Raw genomic sequence first — 19,147 nt, forward strand, 5'->3', positions numbered from 1 at the left:
TTTATCACTTGTAGGTTACATTCATGTTTCGAGAGAAGAGTGATTTTCTCACTTTACTTGAAAGGAATTTCACCTCTGGGTATTCACTATGACGTACTACCAAGCGGGAGATGGCGGCGATGTCCGCGTCGAGAAGCGTAAGTGATGATATCATCACTTCGTGAACTCGCAGTTGTTGCTTGGGCTCGAGTGATTTTTGTTGTTGTTGTTGGTGATAAGTTGGAGGGTGATACATGAAATCTCATTGATCAGCCTGCTCAGACCAGGTCATATCAAATACATAGATCCGCTCGTAATATCCCAGTAAATTATTCAAAATAAGCAGGAGGACACCAAGGTCTCACATGAACACTAAACCAAATCTATAACCTCTGCCTCCCAAAATGCGGCGCTCGTCCTCATCATCCTTCTTCAAGCCCTTACCCCTATCCTTCAAGACCCCTCGATCAACTTCCCCACCTCCCTTGCCCCACTCCCACACACATATACGGCATCGCCCGTTGCTCAATCATGAGAACAGACTCCCACTCATAACCACCCTCGTCGTCGGATTGTTATTCCTACTATCCCTATTCTCCCATCCAGATTCCTCAATATCACATAAATTTCAAATACCCGGTTTACTTCCCTCCAAACCCCACTCTACAATACACATCGCCGACCCGATGTTATCACAGCGTATCAACGCCACCTACTCAGACTACCTGCACCACTGTCCCAACGGGGCTTCACCCATTTGCTCTGATCCCTCGCTTACACCCTCTCAGAAGAAAAGGTATACTGGTCTCAAAAAACAGGGGAAGTTTCTGCTGGTAACCAATACGAGACAGATCCAGGATCACTTACCGGATCTTCTAAACAGTATTATCGTCCTGATAGGATACCTAGGGAAAGATCAGCTGTACTTCTCCATCCTCGAAGGACCCTCATCGGACTGTACACCCCAAATCCTCAATAACGTCCTCCTTCCCCTCCTCACCTCCCTTGGTGTACCAAGTAGTCAAATAGAAATCAGTACGGACGAACCCAAGATCAACTGGTCGAGTCATAATAGGATAGAGAAAATTGCGGAACTTCGTAATAGGGCATTACAGCCCCTATGGCTCAACGCTCAATGGTCCAGGGAAATCACTGCTGTAGTATTTTTCAATGATGTGTATTTGAGTGCGGGGGATATACTGGAATTGGTGTTTCAGCATAAGAGGAATGGGGCAGGTATAACTACTGGGATGGATTGGTGGAAGAAAAAGCCGGAGTATTATTATGATATTTGGGTTGGGAGGACGGTGAGTGTTGTCGTATATATTTGGTATCTTCCCTTACCCCTTCAACCAATATTGTCTATCATATCCTCTCAACACGCAGCTTGAAACTAAATTTTATCCACAACTCATCTCATCAACATCTCTCTACTGTGATCACGATAATAAGTCCACCTGAAGTACATAGCTGATTCCAATGATGCACTGTAGATCGACTCAGGCGACCTATTTTACCCAATCGATAACCCCTGGTGGACCCCCTCTTCCGACCTGTTTCCAAACTCACCCCCCTCCAGGAGCAAATACCAAAACCTCTCCCCCTTCCAGGTCTTCTCATCGTGGAATGCCCTCGCCATTCTCTCGCCTGAACCATTCCTCCCTCCCTATAATGTACGGTTCAGACGAGGGGATACGGCGAAGGGGGAATGCGCAGCTAGTGAATGTACGTTGATTGCTGGGGATTATTGGAGGGCCGGGTTTGGGAGGGTTATGGTCGTTCCTAGTGTTCAGGTGAGTATCTCCCATCTATATCTGGAGGTAGCCTTGGTCTCGTTGGTAGTTCTTTTTTTTTCGTCGTTAGGTTAGAGGTTGACCCCTGAGCCTGCTCTTATGGCATCGAGCGTGGATGATATCAGATGAAGACAGAGGAGATGCGGGGAAAGGGCGCAGCACTCGTCTTGCCTCTCTCTCTAGGTCTATGTAGGAATTACATTGAGTTGTTGCTGATACTCTGCTTTCAATTCTTTTGACAGCTCGCATACGAAAGAGACGTAGCGTCCGATACCATCTCCGAGCTGTCCAAGCAGAAGACACGACTAGGTTGGGTAGATGGTGTACCGCCCAAGAAATATGACGAGAAGATTGATTGGATTGACAAGTGAGTGAAGTGAACCCATGTCCATATACTTCGCAGCATTTCTATAGATCGCTCGTATATCGCTTTTTGGTATTTGGCAGAAAGGGGTTGGCGCTGATTCGTTCGTTCGGCTTCTCACAGACCACCCGACAAAGTCCGGTGTCATCCCTGGCCTGAGGTCAATGGATTAAGTGCGAATGTGTGGGAAGAAACTAGATGGGTTGATCCGTATTTAAGGGAATAGTCTCGTGTTTACTCTCAGGTAGATGGTCATATTTGTAACGATACGTACGAAACGGATGAAAACAATTAGAAGAAGCAGATCATACAATGTTCATTCATTTCGATCATTTGACATACCGTACATCCAAATAATGATGCGAATTGGATCAAACCAAGACAAGTCCCTCAAAGAGTCCCCATTGAAACACAGCCAATACGCGTACGCAATCCCACAAGATACACCACATTTGCTTCTCAAATCAAACACTTGACCCTTACCGCCGTCGCTTATAAGCTCTATCATCCTCCTTCAGCCCATTCCGATTCCCAGATGGTCCAGAGGGTATACCCCTCCCACTCCCATTACCATTCCCATTAGACCTCTCCCTATCCCTGTTCGAAGGGACACCACCCCTATTAGACGGATGAGCATCATATCTCCTCGCTCCACCTTCCCCATTCCGCTTATCATCTCTCCGAGAATGACTATGACTATGACTACTTCCCTCCCTCTGCTCTCTCTCCCGATCACGATCGCGATGTGAGGGTCGAGTAGGCGTGGATGCATTGGACGATATGGAATGTTTGGAAGGTACGTTCAGCGTTGATGAGGGGATGGGGATGGGACCGAAATGGGATTTGTAGGTTGATAGTTCTGTGCGGAGTGATTCGACGAGGGAGAGATGATGGGTTAGGTCGGAGCTGATCGAGCACGAAGATAGATAAGTCACATGGGTTAGCTGAGCATTCTGGAGTGTTGGCGCATGTCCGATATGGACATGCGAGAGAGATGATCACATCGAAAGCGACTCGAACTTACTCCAAAGAAGATATCACATTTCTAGAATCTGCAGCATATCGTACCAACAAATCAGTATACTCCATGGAATTCACATGATCTGCCCATGCTCATGCTCATGAAGACACACCACGCGACTCACCCTCCAAAACCTTCTCCAACCCCTCCTTCCTCCCCGACTCAAGGATCATCTCCCCCAACTCTTCGTTCTCCCTCACGAGCTCTTTGACCCGATCCAGCACTTTTTCCAGATCGATCTGGCTCAATCCGACACTCTTTTCCGTATCCTCCTTCCCTGAAGCTACTACAGACGGACTGGGCGGGTTCTGCGTGCCTGCACCTGTACCTACACCGAGACTCGGACTAGGTATCATATCAACATCTAACGTAACTTTTGACGAGCTCGCCCCCGTTGACATCGGTGGTGCCGTTGCGGTAGGTATGGGCAGAGGGGAAGGTACGATAGGATTTTGAGAGGGTTTGATAGTCCCTCTCGAGGGGGGATTGGGACCTAGGAAGGTATAGCGGAGTGCTTGGTTGTCTTTTGTCAGTTCGGATATGTGGGTGCGGAGTATGGACAGGACTGGAATGAGTGAGGGGGGGATTACGACTGGTTCGTTGGAGCTGTTGGACTGGGAAGTAGGATTAGGAGTGGATATGGGTGCGAGTACGGGGACGGTAGGATTGGGGGGAGGGGGTTCTTGCGCTTTCAGTAAGGTTATTTCGGCCTGTATAAGTGAAAGTGTGGAGCTTTAGCTATTATTGAATAAGTACATAAATGGAGGGATCCAAGAATTGTATGAGCAGAAATCAATCGAATAGGTAATGTCTAACCCACCATGAGAACATCCCTCTCTTTCTCCAAATCCATCACCCTCTTACCCAATCTTACCTCGTTGGCACTGGGTATAGCCTTTTCATCGATATTCAGGCGTGCGTTGATATCCGGTAACTTGGATGAAGAAGGCTTTTCGGGACTGCTGTACTGGGAAGATTGGACTGAACGTCAGCTTGCTTCCGGATGAGCATATAGCTGATACTCACTTCGGCATCAAGATCTGTCGAGTAGTAATAACAAGCACGAAAGTCAGGTTAGCTTGATGAGCCAGCTTATAATACTGGGAATACCGGTGTGAGGCCGCTTACCGCCTGAGTCCCTCAAGAGATCCTCGAAATCCTCGTCCATCTTATCTCTTCCCTCTGTTGATATCTCAGCGCATGAGCGTGATAAGATAGACACAGTTTGCTTGTATGAGAGATAACATGAGAGATGCTCATGAATCAAGAATCAAGAATCAAGAATCATTCATTACATACAGAGATGCGAGTACGCACAGACACTCACACCCCTTCGAGCCACGTGTAGGTGTGTGGAGACCCGCAATATCTGATTATCCTCCACTCGCAAGATCCACTTGACTCTTGACTCGAGATGATGGGCAATCATCTCAACATTCAGATGCATCTCAGCTCAGCTCAGCTCAGCTTCGTACCTTGCTTTGTATGGACATTGGGAAGTGACTTTCCCCTTACAGACAGGAAGAACAGAAACATGAAGATCTACGCTATCGAAATCCCCACCCAGTCAATTCCAGAGGGGGTGAGTCCGGTGTTCCCTGATATACCCAACTTTAAAATCATATAACATCGCAAACGAAGCTTTACTGATCCAGGCCCCCTCACATAGACATTCAACAAGCTCCTCCTGTTAATGGAACCTCAAGGTCGTGATCGAATCAAGCGATTCAGGCTATGGGACGACTCCCTGCGTTCGCTCGTAGCTAGGCTGAGCATGACTTGGTATCTCCATACCAGCGGGTTGTTGGTAAATGACGAGTTACCGACGTTTGGAAGGAAGGGGAAGGGGAAACCTATTTTGGTTAGTACCTCTTTCACCTCCTCATCTTCCACATCCCATACCATATGACATGTATCCGTCATACCTCCACGATCACATCCCATTGTATTCACCACCTCACATCACTAATTACACAAAATCAATTTAGTCCACTCCCATCCCACACCCCCCACTGGAATTTAACAACACCCATGAATCCCACTTTATCCTCCTCTCCATCCTCCGTTCGCACTCCCCCCTAGCGTGCGTGGGAATAGACATCATGTCCCCCGGTCCCGACCCCCTAGAGACTCAGGAAGGAATTTCGTACCAGCTCACCACGAGGGAGAAACTAAGCCTAGCAGGAAAGATGACCGACGAAGAGCGGAATAAAAGATTAATGAATCTCTGGACGCTGAAAGAGGGATATACAAAGGCAGTAGGCGAGGGAATAACTTTCGGGTTGGAGCGGATCGAAGTGATTTTAGATGATTATGGAGATGTGCAGGGAGTGAAGATAGATGGGAAGGATTCGGAGGAGATCGGGTGGGAGTATAGGTTGGGATGGGTGGGGGAGTGTAGATGGGCGGTTTGGTGGAGGGGCGATGACGCTGAGGATGGGTTGCAGAGTGGAGGACAGGGGGAAGGTGGGGTAGTGCATGTAGGATGGGAGGAGTTTGAGAAGCCTTTGTTGGACTTAGTAGATAAGCTTGGACTGGACAAGGATGGTCAGATATGACATGGCATATCCTCCCCTGGTTGGAATGATGTATACATAAATTTAATAGCCTCATTGTAGAACTACGATCCATCTCACGATAACGATAAGGTGCTACACTCCTATTGCACCTGTGGCATGAGCATCTCAAGCCAGAGGTCCAATACCATATGTTGGACCCGTGCGCCTGGTGTATCTTCAGTCTATACATCCGCAATATCAGATCAAACCAGACCATATAACTCACACTTCTAAAAGATACAGAACAAAACGTATATACAAATCTCTACCAATAATAAAACTATCGTGACTATGCCCCTTACCAGATATAGTCAACTCCCAAATCCTCCACAACTCACGCAGCGAGAACAGCTAATGCATCCCACTAGCAGCCTCCAGTATCCGAACCACATCGCCCCTCTCAGCGTCCTCCTTCAGCCCACTCCCACTGATCTTCAAGACCTGTTCATGCGGATTAGAACCCCTCAGGATCTTTTCGGATTCTTCGTGGTTGAATAAATTGGAATTGAGGTATTTTTGGACGCTACGACGATTATGAAAAGTAGATGATCAGTTCCTATCACCTTCCAAACTCCACATCGTTGAGGCGCACGGTATCATGATAAGACGGGAACACTCACAAGTCCCCATCGATCCAACCCGCCGTGTCCCTCTTAACCAACTCATTACCCCCCTTCCTCCAATCTTTCCATTGAACCCCTCCAGGACCTTTCCAGTACTTGTCCATATTCCTCTGAAGATCATCTAACGTCTTGGTAGCTGCTGGTGTGAGTTCGCCTATGATTCCCAACCTTCCAGTGGAAGTTGCGAATAATTGGTTGGGAACCAGTACGTCTGAAGAGGAAGTTGGCGGGGCTAGTGATCCTAGGTACGGATAGTATATGTAAGCTGAGGTCACAATGACTAAGGGGCGTACACAACTTACCAGGTACGAAGCGCGCGATCTCCTCGTGTAAGCCAAAGGTCGCTGCTGGTTCGATACCTTCTTTCAGTCTGAACGTGAGGATATTGGAGTAGCCCTATAGTCAAAGGAGTAGAGAATCAGCCTTGTAGTTCCCTTCTTCCTTTCTCGTCGTCTGGTCAAAGAAGCACCATAACTTTATATAAGAGATGATGGACAGAGATATACCTCAAGACAAAGATATTCGAACACCGATTTGCGAAGAGATATAAAATGGGGAAGAGTACGTAACGAAGTTATTAGATACGACGAAAAGTAGATGACCGCAACTCACATCACCAACGACAACCCCCTCCCCACCATCCCTAACCCTCCCCATCGCGCTAACCTGATGCGTAGCCATATCCCTCGTATCGTCATACACCTTGCCACTGCCCTCATCGACACTAAGCACGATGATACTTCTCATCCCATCTCCAAGGACCAGTCGATCTTCACCGTCAATATCTGATGGTACGACTGTAAGGTGGGAAGCTAAGAATGCGGAGGAGAATGAGGATACTTCTGTGAGAGTAGGTGGATTGGGTGAGAGACGGTTGATCGTGACCTAGACATCATAAGGGAGTTAGCAATATCCTTACACCACACTCAGTCCCACTGGGATTGATATTGTGCCTTTAATCACAAAAGCAGAAGGGCAGAAGGGTAAGGTCCGAGAAGTCCCGTACAAGAGGTGAATTTAATGTAAGATAAACGCCACTGACCTTACTTCCCGAAGCAACAGCCAAAAACCCATGCAAAACCTCCAAATCATATACCGGTCCCTCAACCATCTTCTCCACAACAACTCTAAACTCCCACTCCTGACCATGCTCGTCCTTCTGGAGAATATCGAGTAACAACAATCTCCCTTGCTTTACGTTGATATAACTATCATCGTCATATTCGTTCGTCTCTTCCTCGTCGGAAGGGAGGATCGCCGTACCGGCACATAGATATTTCTTACCGTTAAGTAAGACGGCGCGGAGGGAGGTTATTTCTTCTCTGGATTTGAGGGGCATCTCGGCGAGGGCTACAAAATTCCATCAAGATAATCAGCTATCGGCCTATCTTAATCACGTATCCACGCTGCCCTTTCAGACTCTGATCTCTTCATACAGCCCGTCCATATTTGTGTTCTGAGTGCCGTCTAGGATATATTCCGGACCAAGACGAAAGAGCGAAGCAAACTCACGAGTCAGAGTATTCGAATCCCTCAATTCCATCGAACTAATCTGCAAGACCTCTCCATTCTGACTATCCATAGTCCTCACTACCACCCCATCTACCAGCAAATCCTCATTGTACGCTATCAACTTTGTAGCTGACCTATCGCCCAGATCGAGGGTCTGGACCGACAGTTTCTTGAGGGAGTTGATCTTGGTCAGTGAGATTCCCGTGGGTGAAGCTAGGACGAGTACTTCGCCGTATGTCGTTGAGTATACTGAGGTCGAAGATATTATGTCCTAGTGTGTGGTGTTGGAGTTAGCTCTCCTACTCTTTACTTATCCGAAATTCTGGAGAAATATATATATATTCAACTCGCGATGCAGATGCAGGGATCACTCACCTTCCTACTGACAGACGAAAAATCCACCCTATCCCCACTCTCAAAAACCACCGACATCCTCTCGCTCAATCCCACAGCCACGACCCTATCATCCCCTACGACCGGACCAGTCGTCGGGCAAACAGTCAAAGGTCTATTACCCAACGAAGAAGATTTTCTAGATTTGACAGATACCTGTCCATTATCGCCTGAAGGTTCGAGGTCGTATATAACCAGTGAACCATCGCTCAGTCCTGCCAAGAGCTGTATTCCACTTGTTGATGTCGATGTCGAACGAGCAGAAGATAGCTTGAGGTGCAAAGATGATGCAAAGTAAGCTTCTCGCATTATCGTTAGGGTGGTGATACCGGATTGGAGTTGGGTTAACGTGTATAGGAGTATTTCGTTCGTCCATGTACCGATAGCAAGAACGGGCGAAGGTAGAGTGGGTGACTGGATGAGGGAAACAGATGATATTTCAGAGGACACATTGAAAGAGCTAGATACAAAATTCGTCAGCTATCGTCGTGATTGTGAACAGCTCAGCTAACTCACGCAACGAGGTCCAACCCATTTGGCGTAGCTTCGAAAAGGTTTACTTCACCACCTCTTTTAGCTGCAACTACCAACGACTCGTGAACTTGCGCAGCAATGATTTCTGACTCCTTGTCCAAATCGACCGATCCGGCTGATAAACCAGAAGTGACATCTGACCATAGTGCGATGCTCGTGGGAGTAACTTGAACAAGTATGTCAGCTCCAGGTAAAATACCAGCTGCCAGAGTGGGTGGCGAAGAGACTTGTTGAGCCGTTTCGATCAATGATATTTCCGGTTCCACCTGGAGGAGCAAGGTGGCTGATGACGTGGAGAGAAGGAGGCGAGATACTCTATTCTAGATGTCAGCTGATTGCTTTCTAAGGATACCAAGTCCGCGACCTACCCAGACGAGTCAGTAAGGGTAAATATCTTCTCTATACCCTCTATACCTCCTACATTGACGACTTCCTCTAGTCCCACACCACTTCGTACGATCCTTAGCGAGTTCGTATTTGATGCTCCAGATGAGATGACGAGGTGTGACTATGAGACATACACTCAGCTCCTTGTATCGGGTTACTGCAATCCAGATTTGAAATACATGCAACTTACCAAACCACCTCCTTCCTCCTTGACCGCGCAGAAATCTTTAACAGGAGCCACGTTCATCCACCTTTCCTTGACGTCAACATCCCCACGCCACTCATTACCTTCATATTCCACTATGACCGTCCAAGATCCTTCTTCAGCTTCATCTCTGGCTTTTCCTTTCCCCTTCCTAGGGCCAGATGGCGAATTAGACGGCTGGGCTGTGTCAGGGGAAGGAAGTTGTAGCTTCACCAAGGACGAGTCTCCAGCAGCGGACGATAAGAAGAGGTAAGATCCGTCAAGGTAGGTCAAGGAAGATGGCGGTGATGCCTGTACCGAGCCATACACGGTAAGCTAGACGTCCTTATGAGTGGTCGGTCAAGGTAGCCTACCGTTCCCATCTCCACCTTTCTTACTTTGACGGTCCCATTCTGTCCCGTAGCTCCCTCGAGTATCCCCTGATTCTTCTCGAATTCCCACCCGATAGCTGTAAGTCTACCACACTCATCTCCGATGATCGCACTTGCTCCGGTACCATGGGCCTCGAGTACACTTGCACTAAAGAATCAACTTCCACATCAGCTCTGTAGACCTGGGCAGTTATACGAAAGCTGACTAACGCTAAGACTGTTCCAAACCCTTGTCTGACTCTCCAAACAGGCTTCAGCTCCCATCTATCGTTCGATGAGTCTCCGATAATACCCGCGCCTTTCGAGTTCATACTTGATTTTCGTCGTTTATTAGTCGTACTGACCATTTCAGTCTGGGGTGATCTCCGCACATTCGCACCTCGTGGACTGGTCTGGGTGTTGGTTCCAGAGACAGCTGATAATCTTCTTAACGCTTTTGGTGATTGTTGCGTCAAGCTCAGGTTGTACAGCACGCTATGCTCATCGCCTATGACCAATAATGAATACTCGTTGGCAGTTCCTGAAGAGGATGGAATAGGTAGGACCCGCCTTGCGGCAGGACAAGAAAAGGGAATCGCGTTGAAATCCGTTTCCTCTGTTAAGGTTAGATTTGCAGAACGAGGTGAGATGACATCGACGGATTTTGATAAGTCGTTGAATGAGTGTGAAGCCACGGATAGCGTACGAGCTTGTAGTTGGAGGTCGGACGTGGCTGATAGCCATAAAAACGAGACGATTGGTCCGGAAGAGGTTGGTGAGACGGGTAGGAAGGATAAGTGAAGTAGGTTGTGTTCTCGGATACTAGTCGCAGGGCATCAGCAGCTGCTGTTTAATGATGTACGTTTCGGAAAGGAACCCTTACTTACTTGATATTGAAATTATCCTTAAATATCAACCTCTTCCCTTCATCTACCATATTCACATCTATTGTCGTACTTGCTCTCCTCTTCTTCGCTTCTCTGTCTTTCTCAATCTCCATCTCGATACATGATAGGACGCCGATCCAGAGGCTTACGAGCGCTACATTTTGATGAGCGATGACTGAGGTGAAAAACTCTGCTTGACGGAGTGAAGGCGTGGGTGGAGTGAGTTGGATCGAGGAGGTTACAATTAAGGAAGGTGAAGGAGAGGACGAGTACGTCAGGAGTAACAGATGTGCTGAGGGAGGAGCAAGAAGGACAAGGAGATGAGGTCGTGCGTCCTGAGTGACTAATATCAGTATCGTATTCATGAAATAAGAAAAGTCGTCCACCATGTCTTCCTCCCGGGGAATGTCATATAATACAGCTTGATACCAATACCAATCGCGTCACTCACCTCAACCTCTACTTTCTCGATCCCTACGATATTCCCCCATACTTCCAGTTCAGTCTGATACACCAGACCTTTCTGTTCCACATCCCATACTTCGATCCTATCAGGTTTAGCAACTATGAGAGAAGTTGAATTTGGTCCAGTGAACTCGGGTACTTTGAGAGTATTGAGGATCGGTGTAGGAGTGAGTGCCTGTCGATGATAGGTTAGTTGGGCTGATTGCGTTTTCCTTGCTTGTACATATGGCAACTTACTGAGGCTATGTACAGCATCTTGACTCTTGTTATTGCTCTGCTTGCACGATACAGCTATCTCAGACTGCGCCTTGGTAGGATGAATCCATTCGAGATATATATCATAATCTTATCGATCGCGCATACGTCGTGAGCTGGTCACGACGAGAGAGGGAGTGATCATCTTCGCCGATAGCCGGGTGGAGGTTACTCGAAAGAATAAGTGAGGGGAGTGAAGAAGTGATGGAGGTGTAGTGTGTGGATGAGTCACGTGATTTACACCAATACCCGGCAAAGGAATGTGACACTCAAGCGAAACTTGATTGATGGGGTTGGATATCATACCAATACTAGAGTACGGTCACAAGCGAAACCGGGGAGATTGGATCCATCCCATCACGAAAACAAGTATCAACTGTCAACCACCCCCATCTTACAGCTTATGCTTCTCAATTTCTCGTAAACACATCTTCTTGTCTATATTAACATCCACCAAGCATTACGAGAACAGCACACCAAATCGAGCATCACGATAATCTTCAGTTCAAATACGAATGTCACACGAGTAATCACAAAACATCCATCTATCTCACAATGTCACAATCTCAACCACCACCCCTCCAATCCTCAACATCGAGCACCTCGATAGCATCGATGGCAACCAATAACGCAGGGAACCGGGCCACTTCCACCCTGACGCAAAGTACCAATTCAAACTCAAAGAAACGCAAGGCATCACCACCCCCACCGCTGAAAGAGAGAAAACAATCCGTACCCATCGACCCATCAACAGACGACGATGCTGCGTCGACTATATCTCGAACACCGAGGGAGAGGGAACCGAAGAGGACCAGAGTCCATTTCAGCTGTGTGGAGTGTCATAGGCGGAAACAGAAGTGCGATAGGAAAGAACCCTGTTCGCAGTGTGTGGCTAGGAGAGTACCACATCTGTGTAGGCCTTTCTTGAATGGGGTGGAGGATCCTAACAAGTGAGTGGGCGTGATGCGAGCGCATTCCTCAAAAGAATCAAGAGGTATCGTGTTTTCAACTATCCTCTGGGAGGACGGGTGTTTCTGGTGTACACACTATACAATCTGTTATGTCAGTATCGTTCGAAGCCCATGTACTGATATTTATGTTCTACACTTAGCAACTCCGACGTCCATGCCCGTCTGAACACCATCGAATCCCTACTCTCCCGTCTGGTCACCTCTCTCCCCCAGCAAATGTCCGCCCGACCCCAAAATGGAAACTATGTCCCTACTGACGCATCTTCACCCGACGTTTTGGGTTTGACAGCAAGTGGAGAAGAGATCTTCCACCCCCACGCTACGCCTCCTAATGAACCCTCCGGCATGTCCAACCAGCGAGTCCCCATGCCGAATAAACCTCCTCCCTCGGGTCTCTTCCCTAGTAACATGAGTTATACCACTCCACCTGGAAGATCGGGATTCGGCTGGGGATTGAGGGAAGGAAGGAGGATCTCGTTGACGACGGAGGATAATCAGGATTTGAGGGATATATTGCAGACGCTCAAGGAAAGTGGGGTTGGGAAGAGTCATTTGGAGTGGTTGATTGCTGGTGTGCCTGGGCGGAGGATGGCTGATGGGCTGGTGGAACTGTATTTCCGGTGAGTGGATATTTACCTTCGATCAGTCTGGTGTATGAAGGATTTCTAATATGATTGTTGTCTTACAGTGATATAGAGTAGGTTGCCACTCTCCCTGCGTGTAGATGTATGGGTGAGCTAACGCTTTGCTGTAGTTGGACGAGATACAAGATGAACAAAGCCAGTTTCATGAGACGATATAACAAGTTTTTCGACCATATAGGGAGGAACCCTACATGTCCTAAGATCGATGCAGATACGTTGAAATGGTTACCTTTAATGTTCATTGTGGTATGTTGAGTCTTCCAGCTTCTTACCAACATGTCTTGCTGTCAGCGAGAATTGACTACAGCTGATCCATATTTCAGCTCGCAATCGCTACTCTATCTGCGACCCATGAACTGGTACCTCGAGATGATCAGCTAGGATGGTCAAGGCGGTTCTACGGATCCGCCAGAAGTGGATTAGAATATGCAAAGGCATTACAGAGGGATAATTTGGATGTACTGTTCGCAGGTCTTCTCGCTTCGAGATACATGTGAGCTTCTCTCTTCTCTTCTCTGCCTCGATGTGTATGGGATGTTCAGCTCAACTGCGTGTTACAGGTTACTTACTCGACGTCCAGCGGAAGGATCCACCCCACTGACTACAGCATTCCAAGTTGGTTTATACAGGGATGGAACAGTCCTAAATATAAGTGATAAGAAAGAAATTGAAATTAGAAGAAGAGCTTGGTCGATGTTATACCACTTAGATCGAACCATCTCGTTACTCGTCGGCAGACCAGCCAGTATAAGTGATGCGCATACGGATACGCAGATCCCCGCGAATCTGGATGACGAGGAAGTGGAATCGGGCGATTTCGATCCTGCTGGACATCCTCTGACTGTTCCTACGCAGTATACCTATGTTATTGTTAGGTGGGTAGTCCATCCTATTTACGATATACATTCTTCAAGCTTCGAGACCAGCTCAAGTAGTAATAGTAATAGCTGATATTCTGTTCTTTGGACAGACACAAGCTTGCCGAAATAATGGGACGGATAGCTTATCACACGTTCGCAATCCAATTACCAGATTACGCGACGGTTCTGAACCTGGATAGGGAGTTGTTGAATTGGAAGGACGTATTACCCCCTTTCTTCTCTATGACTAATCCCGATACCTCGCTGGATTCGAAATATCCTTATTTATTTGTGCAGAGGCATTTACTGGCTTGTGAATGGTTTTACACCAGGATCACTCTGAATAGGTTAGTCAGCTCGGTCATCTGCCATACTATTCCGGAATGATTAGCTGATAACTGGTGAACGCCATTCTAGGCCTTATCTGCTACGAAGAAAACCTCAAGATAGTAGATACGCGTACTCTAAGAACGCTGCGATCGAATCTGCTCGAGCCGATTTGTTGAGCAGGAGGTCGTTTGTCATGGAGAAGGGGAATTTGATTGTTAATAGTGGTGGATATAGAGTGTGAGTATGGGACCGCATTTTCACAAGATTACCGAACTACTAACAAAAGATCCAATCTAGGCTTAATTCGTATATGGTATTGGGTGTCACGATTAAACGTAAGCTGTCTTGATCTGATTTATCCAGCGATAGCTCATGCTGATCCCCATCCTCAGTCGACCCCGACTCACCCCAAGCTGATGAGCTCCGACAACTTCTCAACGTGGTATCTGGAAAAAGTCCCGACTCACAAGGCAAAGTATCCGAGCCATTGGTCAAGGAAGAATTGGCCATCGTCGAGTTCCTCACTGCCAAATCTCAGTCCAATAACAAACCTAGACTATCCATCACTTCTTCGTCGGGTACTGGTCAAGCAGGTACCGGAACAGTTAACAAGGAGGAAGATCAGACCCCTGTTGACTTGTTACTTGGTCTTGCCAAAACTCGATCAGGTAGAAGAGCAGCGGAAGAGGAGAAACGACAATTACGCTTACAAGCCTATCGAGAGATCGAGGAACAACGTCAAGCCGCGCGAAGGAACTCGGGTGCACAGAATATATCTAGTCCATGGGGGTATATCGCCCCGTCCATGCCTGGCTTGGATGTTCAACAGCCATTCGGGAATGAGAAGCGGGTACCCAGACCTCTTCAACCTCCTTCACAACCTACTAGAAGGTTAGACGGGAGTGTACCGGATAGTACGAATTGGTCCCCTGAATTGGCATTTAGTCTGTCTACTGGTCCTGGTTCCACAAATACCAAACTGCAACAACAACAACAGGGGCAAATGCAGAATAGACCCTCGTCAGCTGGTCAAATAGGATATAACATGAATAACTCACCCACCAACTCTATGGGATCACAACAAACTCAACAACCCTCGAACGGATTGATCTCGCCATTCGGTAATTTGAGTTCATCAACCACGTCTAACGGGTTCAACATGAATAATAATGGAAATAGTAACGCGAACGAACCATTCTCATTCCCCGAACAGACCTCTCAGTCCGCCCAGTCATTCGGTGGGGATAATACGAATAATCAATTTGGGAATGCTTTGCTGGATTCATTCGATTTTAGTGATCTCGGATTGACCGCCGGTACCAGTACCACGAATAATAGTAATACCAATAATAATGGGGGTTTCGGAGGACTGGGGGGTAGTAATAATGATGGGTTGAATGGTGCTGGTGGGGGGTTCAGTTTGGATCTGGGTGGGAATGGAGGGTTTAATCCGTTTGCGTTGCCTCAGACTGAGGATGGGTGAGTGGTTTCGTCTTCCACAGATGTCTGGTGGTCTTCATGTTTTGGGTATTGTGGTTGGGATGGAGCTGACTTGTTTGGTGTGATGTGGTAGGATGGACCCTATGGCGGAAGATGATCAGACGATATTTTTGAATTATATACTAAACAAGTTTGCGAATGCTCAGCCTGATACTTCTTAGGCTGTGGCTGTGTATATCGATGGACCAGTGAAGCGGTCGGTGAAAGGGCAAGGGAGTCAGGTTTGAAGATGGTGGGTGTGTGGTCATAGTGGATGGTCTCTTGTGTTGAGTGGGTGGAAGAAAGGTTTTGATTGATGATAAACAGGAAGAAAGAAAGTATAATTGGTATAATTCGGATAGGAAGGGAAGGAGAGGTAATGATCATGGTATTGATATTGATATTAGTCATTGGAGCAGAGATGTATAGTAGTGATCCCATGTTATGCATGCAACGATATGTCATGTCGAAGTCTACTCTGCTTTAACAATTGCATGGTCTAGAAGGGTCAATCAAGCTGAGATGTCGAATATCTACAGCAAAGGTCTAGCTAGGATAGATTATGGGTATCCAACTCAACTGGACATGTGAAGTGGAGGTCAACCAATGACAAAAGTTAGTCAAGTTACAATCTCACCAAGACACACTAATCCAAGTATCAAATCATATCCCATAATACCAATACAGAACTCATCTAAGCATCTCTGAAGAGTACGAACAATGGCCGGTCTTCCCTCCCCATTCACTCCGGGGGGTATCAAACCTCCTCCCTTCTCCCCCACCCCTTATCCCCCTTCTTCAACTTCACCATTGACCAACTCGAACGAGAATTGGGTACCGGTCTTATCCTCAAAATGTTATTTTGGTCTCTCGGTCTTCCTGTCGACGCTGAAGACTATCTCGTTTCATCCTGAGCGAAATTCAAGTTTGATTTTGAGGGCAGATACTATCCCATCGTTCAGCGCACAGTCGAACGACCACGGACGAATTGGTGATTTCGCTGGGAAGGATGAAGGATCAGAATTAGAATTGGTCGATATATTGAATGTTAAGCTGCTTCCCCGTCAACCACGCCGCGACTCGCCTATCGACCAGACTATCCAATTCTACCGAACCAACGAAGATGGACATGGCCATCAGACTATACATGGCACTGGACAAGGCAAGGGGAAGGAGAAGGAGGTTCAAGTGGATAATGATATAGTTAAACAGGAAGCGGGGCTGGTGGTTATCATTCCCCAGGTGGAAGGGTTAGAGGAGATACCGTACTATCATCCGAAAGTTAGGAAATTGGCTTATTTATGGGAGACCCTACCTCCCCGGAGAGATACTGAAAATGGGGAGAAGGGAGTGGTAGGAGAAGGGAGTGAGGTGAAAGATTTGGAAGGGGATGTGAAGGGGATTATGTCGATACATTATTTACCCATCGATGACCCCCCTGCTGCTTGTCGAGATATGGTCAATGAAACACAGATACAAGGCTTATCGCTCAACGGTCAATCAAATCCTTCGTTATTACCTTCCCCCCGACCGTTGAAACCTCGCAGAAGATCTCCCCTGGCTGGTCCATCATCAGATGGTGAACCGATCAAACCCCCCGCTACCATCCTATCTGACGAATCCGAACTTCCCACCTCTAGGAACGTCAGAACACCCACGCCAGAAGGGAAGGAACGGCTGTACCGTACTTGTCTGGCGTTACTTGAGACATTGCATAAACATGGGTATGGGCAGTTGGTAGGGTATCAGAAGAGGAGGGTACATGATGTGAGTGTAGTATATCCTAATCTCAAGTCTGGCTCCAGGTTGAGCCGCCTTGTTTCAATCTCTTTCTTGGACTTTGAATCACTCATGTGGAGGGATGATATTTCACTACACAATACTCAAGAGAAACTACATGTACGAATCTCTCATCACATTGATGGAGGCACTCGAAAAGGGGGGAAAAGCAGATGCTAATACCTTCGACCCGCACATTCAGGTCATTGTCCCTCGAGATAATTTTCAGGATCTCTACCTCACACTGAAAGATAGGCATAGGACGTTGGATTCCCGTGCGCCGAGAGGAGCAGGACTAATCACGAAATTGGAGGATGTTAAAAGGCATGTGTGGAAGGTATGTCCACCGCTCGTCTTTGCTCTATCTCGCATCATACCCCTGTCTGCTTTCAACGATGAACAGGGAAGACCAAAAGCCGACATCGCTTGACAGGGTGTTCCTGCTCCACCTGATGATCCCTCCCTCCCGACACGAGTTGACCTTTCGGAATGGGGTGAACAGGATATCGCGATTGCTGCATTCTTGATGCTACTTTGGAAGGATATGTATCCGCCGGTCCACCCAGGCAGGACTCAAGATGGATTACAGGAAGAGGAGAGGGAATGGGATAGTTGGGGTAGACCTGAGGGAGGATTCATCGATCTGGGATGTGTAAGCGAGCTCTGATCTTATATGATTGGGTACATGATCATTAAGCTGATGTTCGGGCCACGCCGTAGGGGAATGGTCTGCTAGTACATATATTGATATCAGAGGTGAGTATACCCAGCTCTCTCTGTGACACCTCGAAGTAATTCATTGATTGCCTGTGAGCGTGGTTTAGGGCTACCACGGAAAAGGCTATGAATTACGCACAAGACGTACTTGGCCAACGTACCCTCTGAAAACCCAGGAGGCACTAGTCGAATTACCTATTGACCCACCTTCTTGGTTCCCCGATACGGTCGAGGAATGGGAATCTGGATCATGGGCTGGTGAAGGAAAATCTATAATAGCAGAAAATACATTTCTAATAGGTAATCATGCGGATGAGTTGACTGTGAGCTGTCTTTTTGCCCTCCCCCAACCAAAATCACCTATCGCTCCCTCGAGTACAATTTAGCTAATATCGACATGTATATAGCCATGGCTCCCCCTCCTATCGTTACTCCCCTCTACACCCGTCCCCCATTTATCGCTGCCATGCTGCTTCCACGCCCTCGACTCAGCATTTACGATACTCCAATTTACTGCTCCTGACCATCCGCATACCCCAAAAGGCGGGTTTGAGAACGGTTTGGAACCTGGTGTGAGCAGGTATCAATCGTACCTTGTCTGGCTTGGATGGGTGGGGTTGAAATGCGGTTGGGAGTGGGAGAAGGAAGGGTTGAGGGTGCCTAGTACGAAGGGATGGGGGATTGTTGGTGAGTGGTATTCACCATGATATCTCAGTGTGATTGTATGGGGTTTTAAGCTGTTGATGAAAATGGGAAGGACATGATGCTGATTTTGAGACTACTGTACAGCTCGTAAGCGATGGACTACGTCGAATGAAGATCGAGAGTGCAGGGAATGGGCCTTGGAGCAGGTCAACGAGGTTAGGAGGAATGGGATGTTCAAAGTGCGTGAGAAGGAGGGGAAGGAGCATTAGGCGGGTTTGTATCGCTTGTGCCACATCCATCAATCACACTCTGATACATGACATGTGTTGCATTGTATCATGATATTCAATCTCATACTGATACTGAAACATTAACAATACACACACGCACTGACCC

The 19,147-nt window shown here is 47.4% G+C and overlaps 6 protein-coding genes across 6 annotated transcripts; 4 read left to right on the forward strand and 2 right to left on the reverse strand.

Annotated features, from left to right (window-relative positions):
* Positions 1–383: 383 nt before the first annotated feature.
* Positions 384–2,362, forward strand: I302_108934 (uncharacterized protein; the record flags this gene model as incomplete). Its single annotated transcript, XM_019194661.1, has 4 exons — positions 384–1,286; positions 1,473–1,772; positions 2,015–2,139; positions 2,260–2,362. 4 exons carry the CDS (start codon positions 384–386, stop codon positions 2,360–2,362), a joined length of 1,431 nt encoding a protein of 476 aa, XP_019043497.1.
* Positions 2,363–2,615: 253 nt separating this feature from the next.
* Positions 2,616–4,325, reverse strand: I302_108935 (uncharacterized protein; the record flags this gene model as incomplete). The annotated part of the gene is made up of 6 exons (XM_019194662.1): positions 2,616–3,042; positions 3,161–3,188; positions 3,282–3,867; positions 3,978–4,124; positions 4,184–4,197; positions 4,286–4,325. The coding sequence occupies 6 exons, from the start codon at positions 4,323–4,325 to the stop codon at positions 2,616–2,618; spliced, it is 1,242 nt and encodes a 413-aa protein (XP_019043498.1).
* Positions 4,326–4,691: 366 nt separating this feature from the next.
* Positions 4,692–5,715, forward strand: I302_108936 (uncharacterized protein; the record flags this gene model as incomplete). The annotated part of the gene is made up of 3 exons (XM_019194663.1): positions 4,692–4,739; positions 4,827–5,018; positions 5,146–5,715. 3 exons carry the CDS (start codon positions 4,692–4,694, stop codon positions 5,713–5,715), a joined length of 810 nt encoding a protein of 269 aa, XP_019043499.1.
* A 351-nt stretch (positions 5,716–6,066) lies between these two features.
* Positions 6,067–11,326, reverse strand: I302_108937 (uncharacterized protein; the record flags this gene model as incomplete). Its single annotated transcript, XM_019194664.1, has 15 exons — positions 6,067–6,238; positions 6,336–6,579; positions 6,641–6,734; positions 6,951–7,223; positions 7,381–7,688; positions 7,851–8,121; positions 8,226–8,703; positions 8,760–9,092; positions 9,146–9,285; positions 9,355–9,660; positions 9,723–9,888; positions 9,951–10,541; positions 10,607–10,941; positions 11,058–11,246; positions 11,309–11,326. 15 exons carry the CDS (start codon positions 11,324–11,326, stop codon positions 6,067–6,069), a joined length of 3,918 nt encoding a protein of 1,305 aa, XP_019043500.1.
* A 555-nt stretch (positions 11,327–11,881) lies between these two features.
* Positions 11,882–15,792, forward strand: I302_108938 (uncharacterized protein; the record flags this gene model as incomplete). The annotated part of the gene is made up of 10 exons (XM_019194665.1): positions 11,882–12,276; positions 12,438–12,917; positions 13,052–13,187; positions 13,265–13,434; positions 13,502–13,816; positions 13,912–14,148; positions 14,219–14,368; positions 14,429–14,466; positions 14,524–15,610; positions 15,705–15,792. The coding sequence occupies 10 exons, from the start codon at positions 11,882–11,884 to the stop codon at positions 15,790–15,792; spliced, it is 3,096 nt and encodes a 1,031-aa protein (XP_019043501.1).
* Positions 15,793–16,330: 538 nt separating this feature from the next.
* I302_108939 (uncharacterized protein) lies at positions 16,331–19,020 on the forward strand (the record flags this gene model as incomplete). The annotated part of the gene is made up of 7 exons (XM_019194666.1): positions 16,331–17,377; positions 17,592–17,726; positions 17,823–18,041; positions 18,110–18,145; positions 18,214–18,429; positions 18,514–18,793; positions 18,896–19,020. 7 exons carry the CDS (start codon positions 16,331–16,333, stop codon positions 19,018–19,020), a joined length of 2,058 nt encoding a protein of 685 aa, XP_019043502.1.
* Positions 19,021–19,147: the final 127 nt, after the last annotated feature.

Source organism: Kwoniella bestiolae, chromosome 8 (assembly GCF_000512585.2).
Source record: "Kwoniella bestiolae CBS 10118 chromosome 8, complete sequence".
NCBI classification, from domain to species: domain Eukaryota; kingdom Fungi; phylum Basidiomycota; class Tremellomycetes; order Tremellales; family Cryptococcaceae; genus Kwoniella; species Kwoniella bestiolae.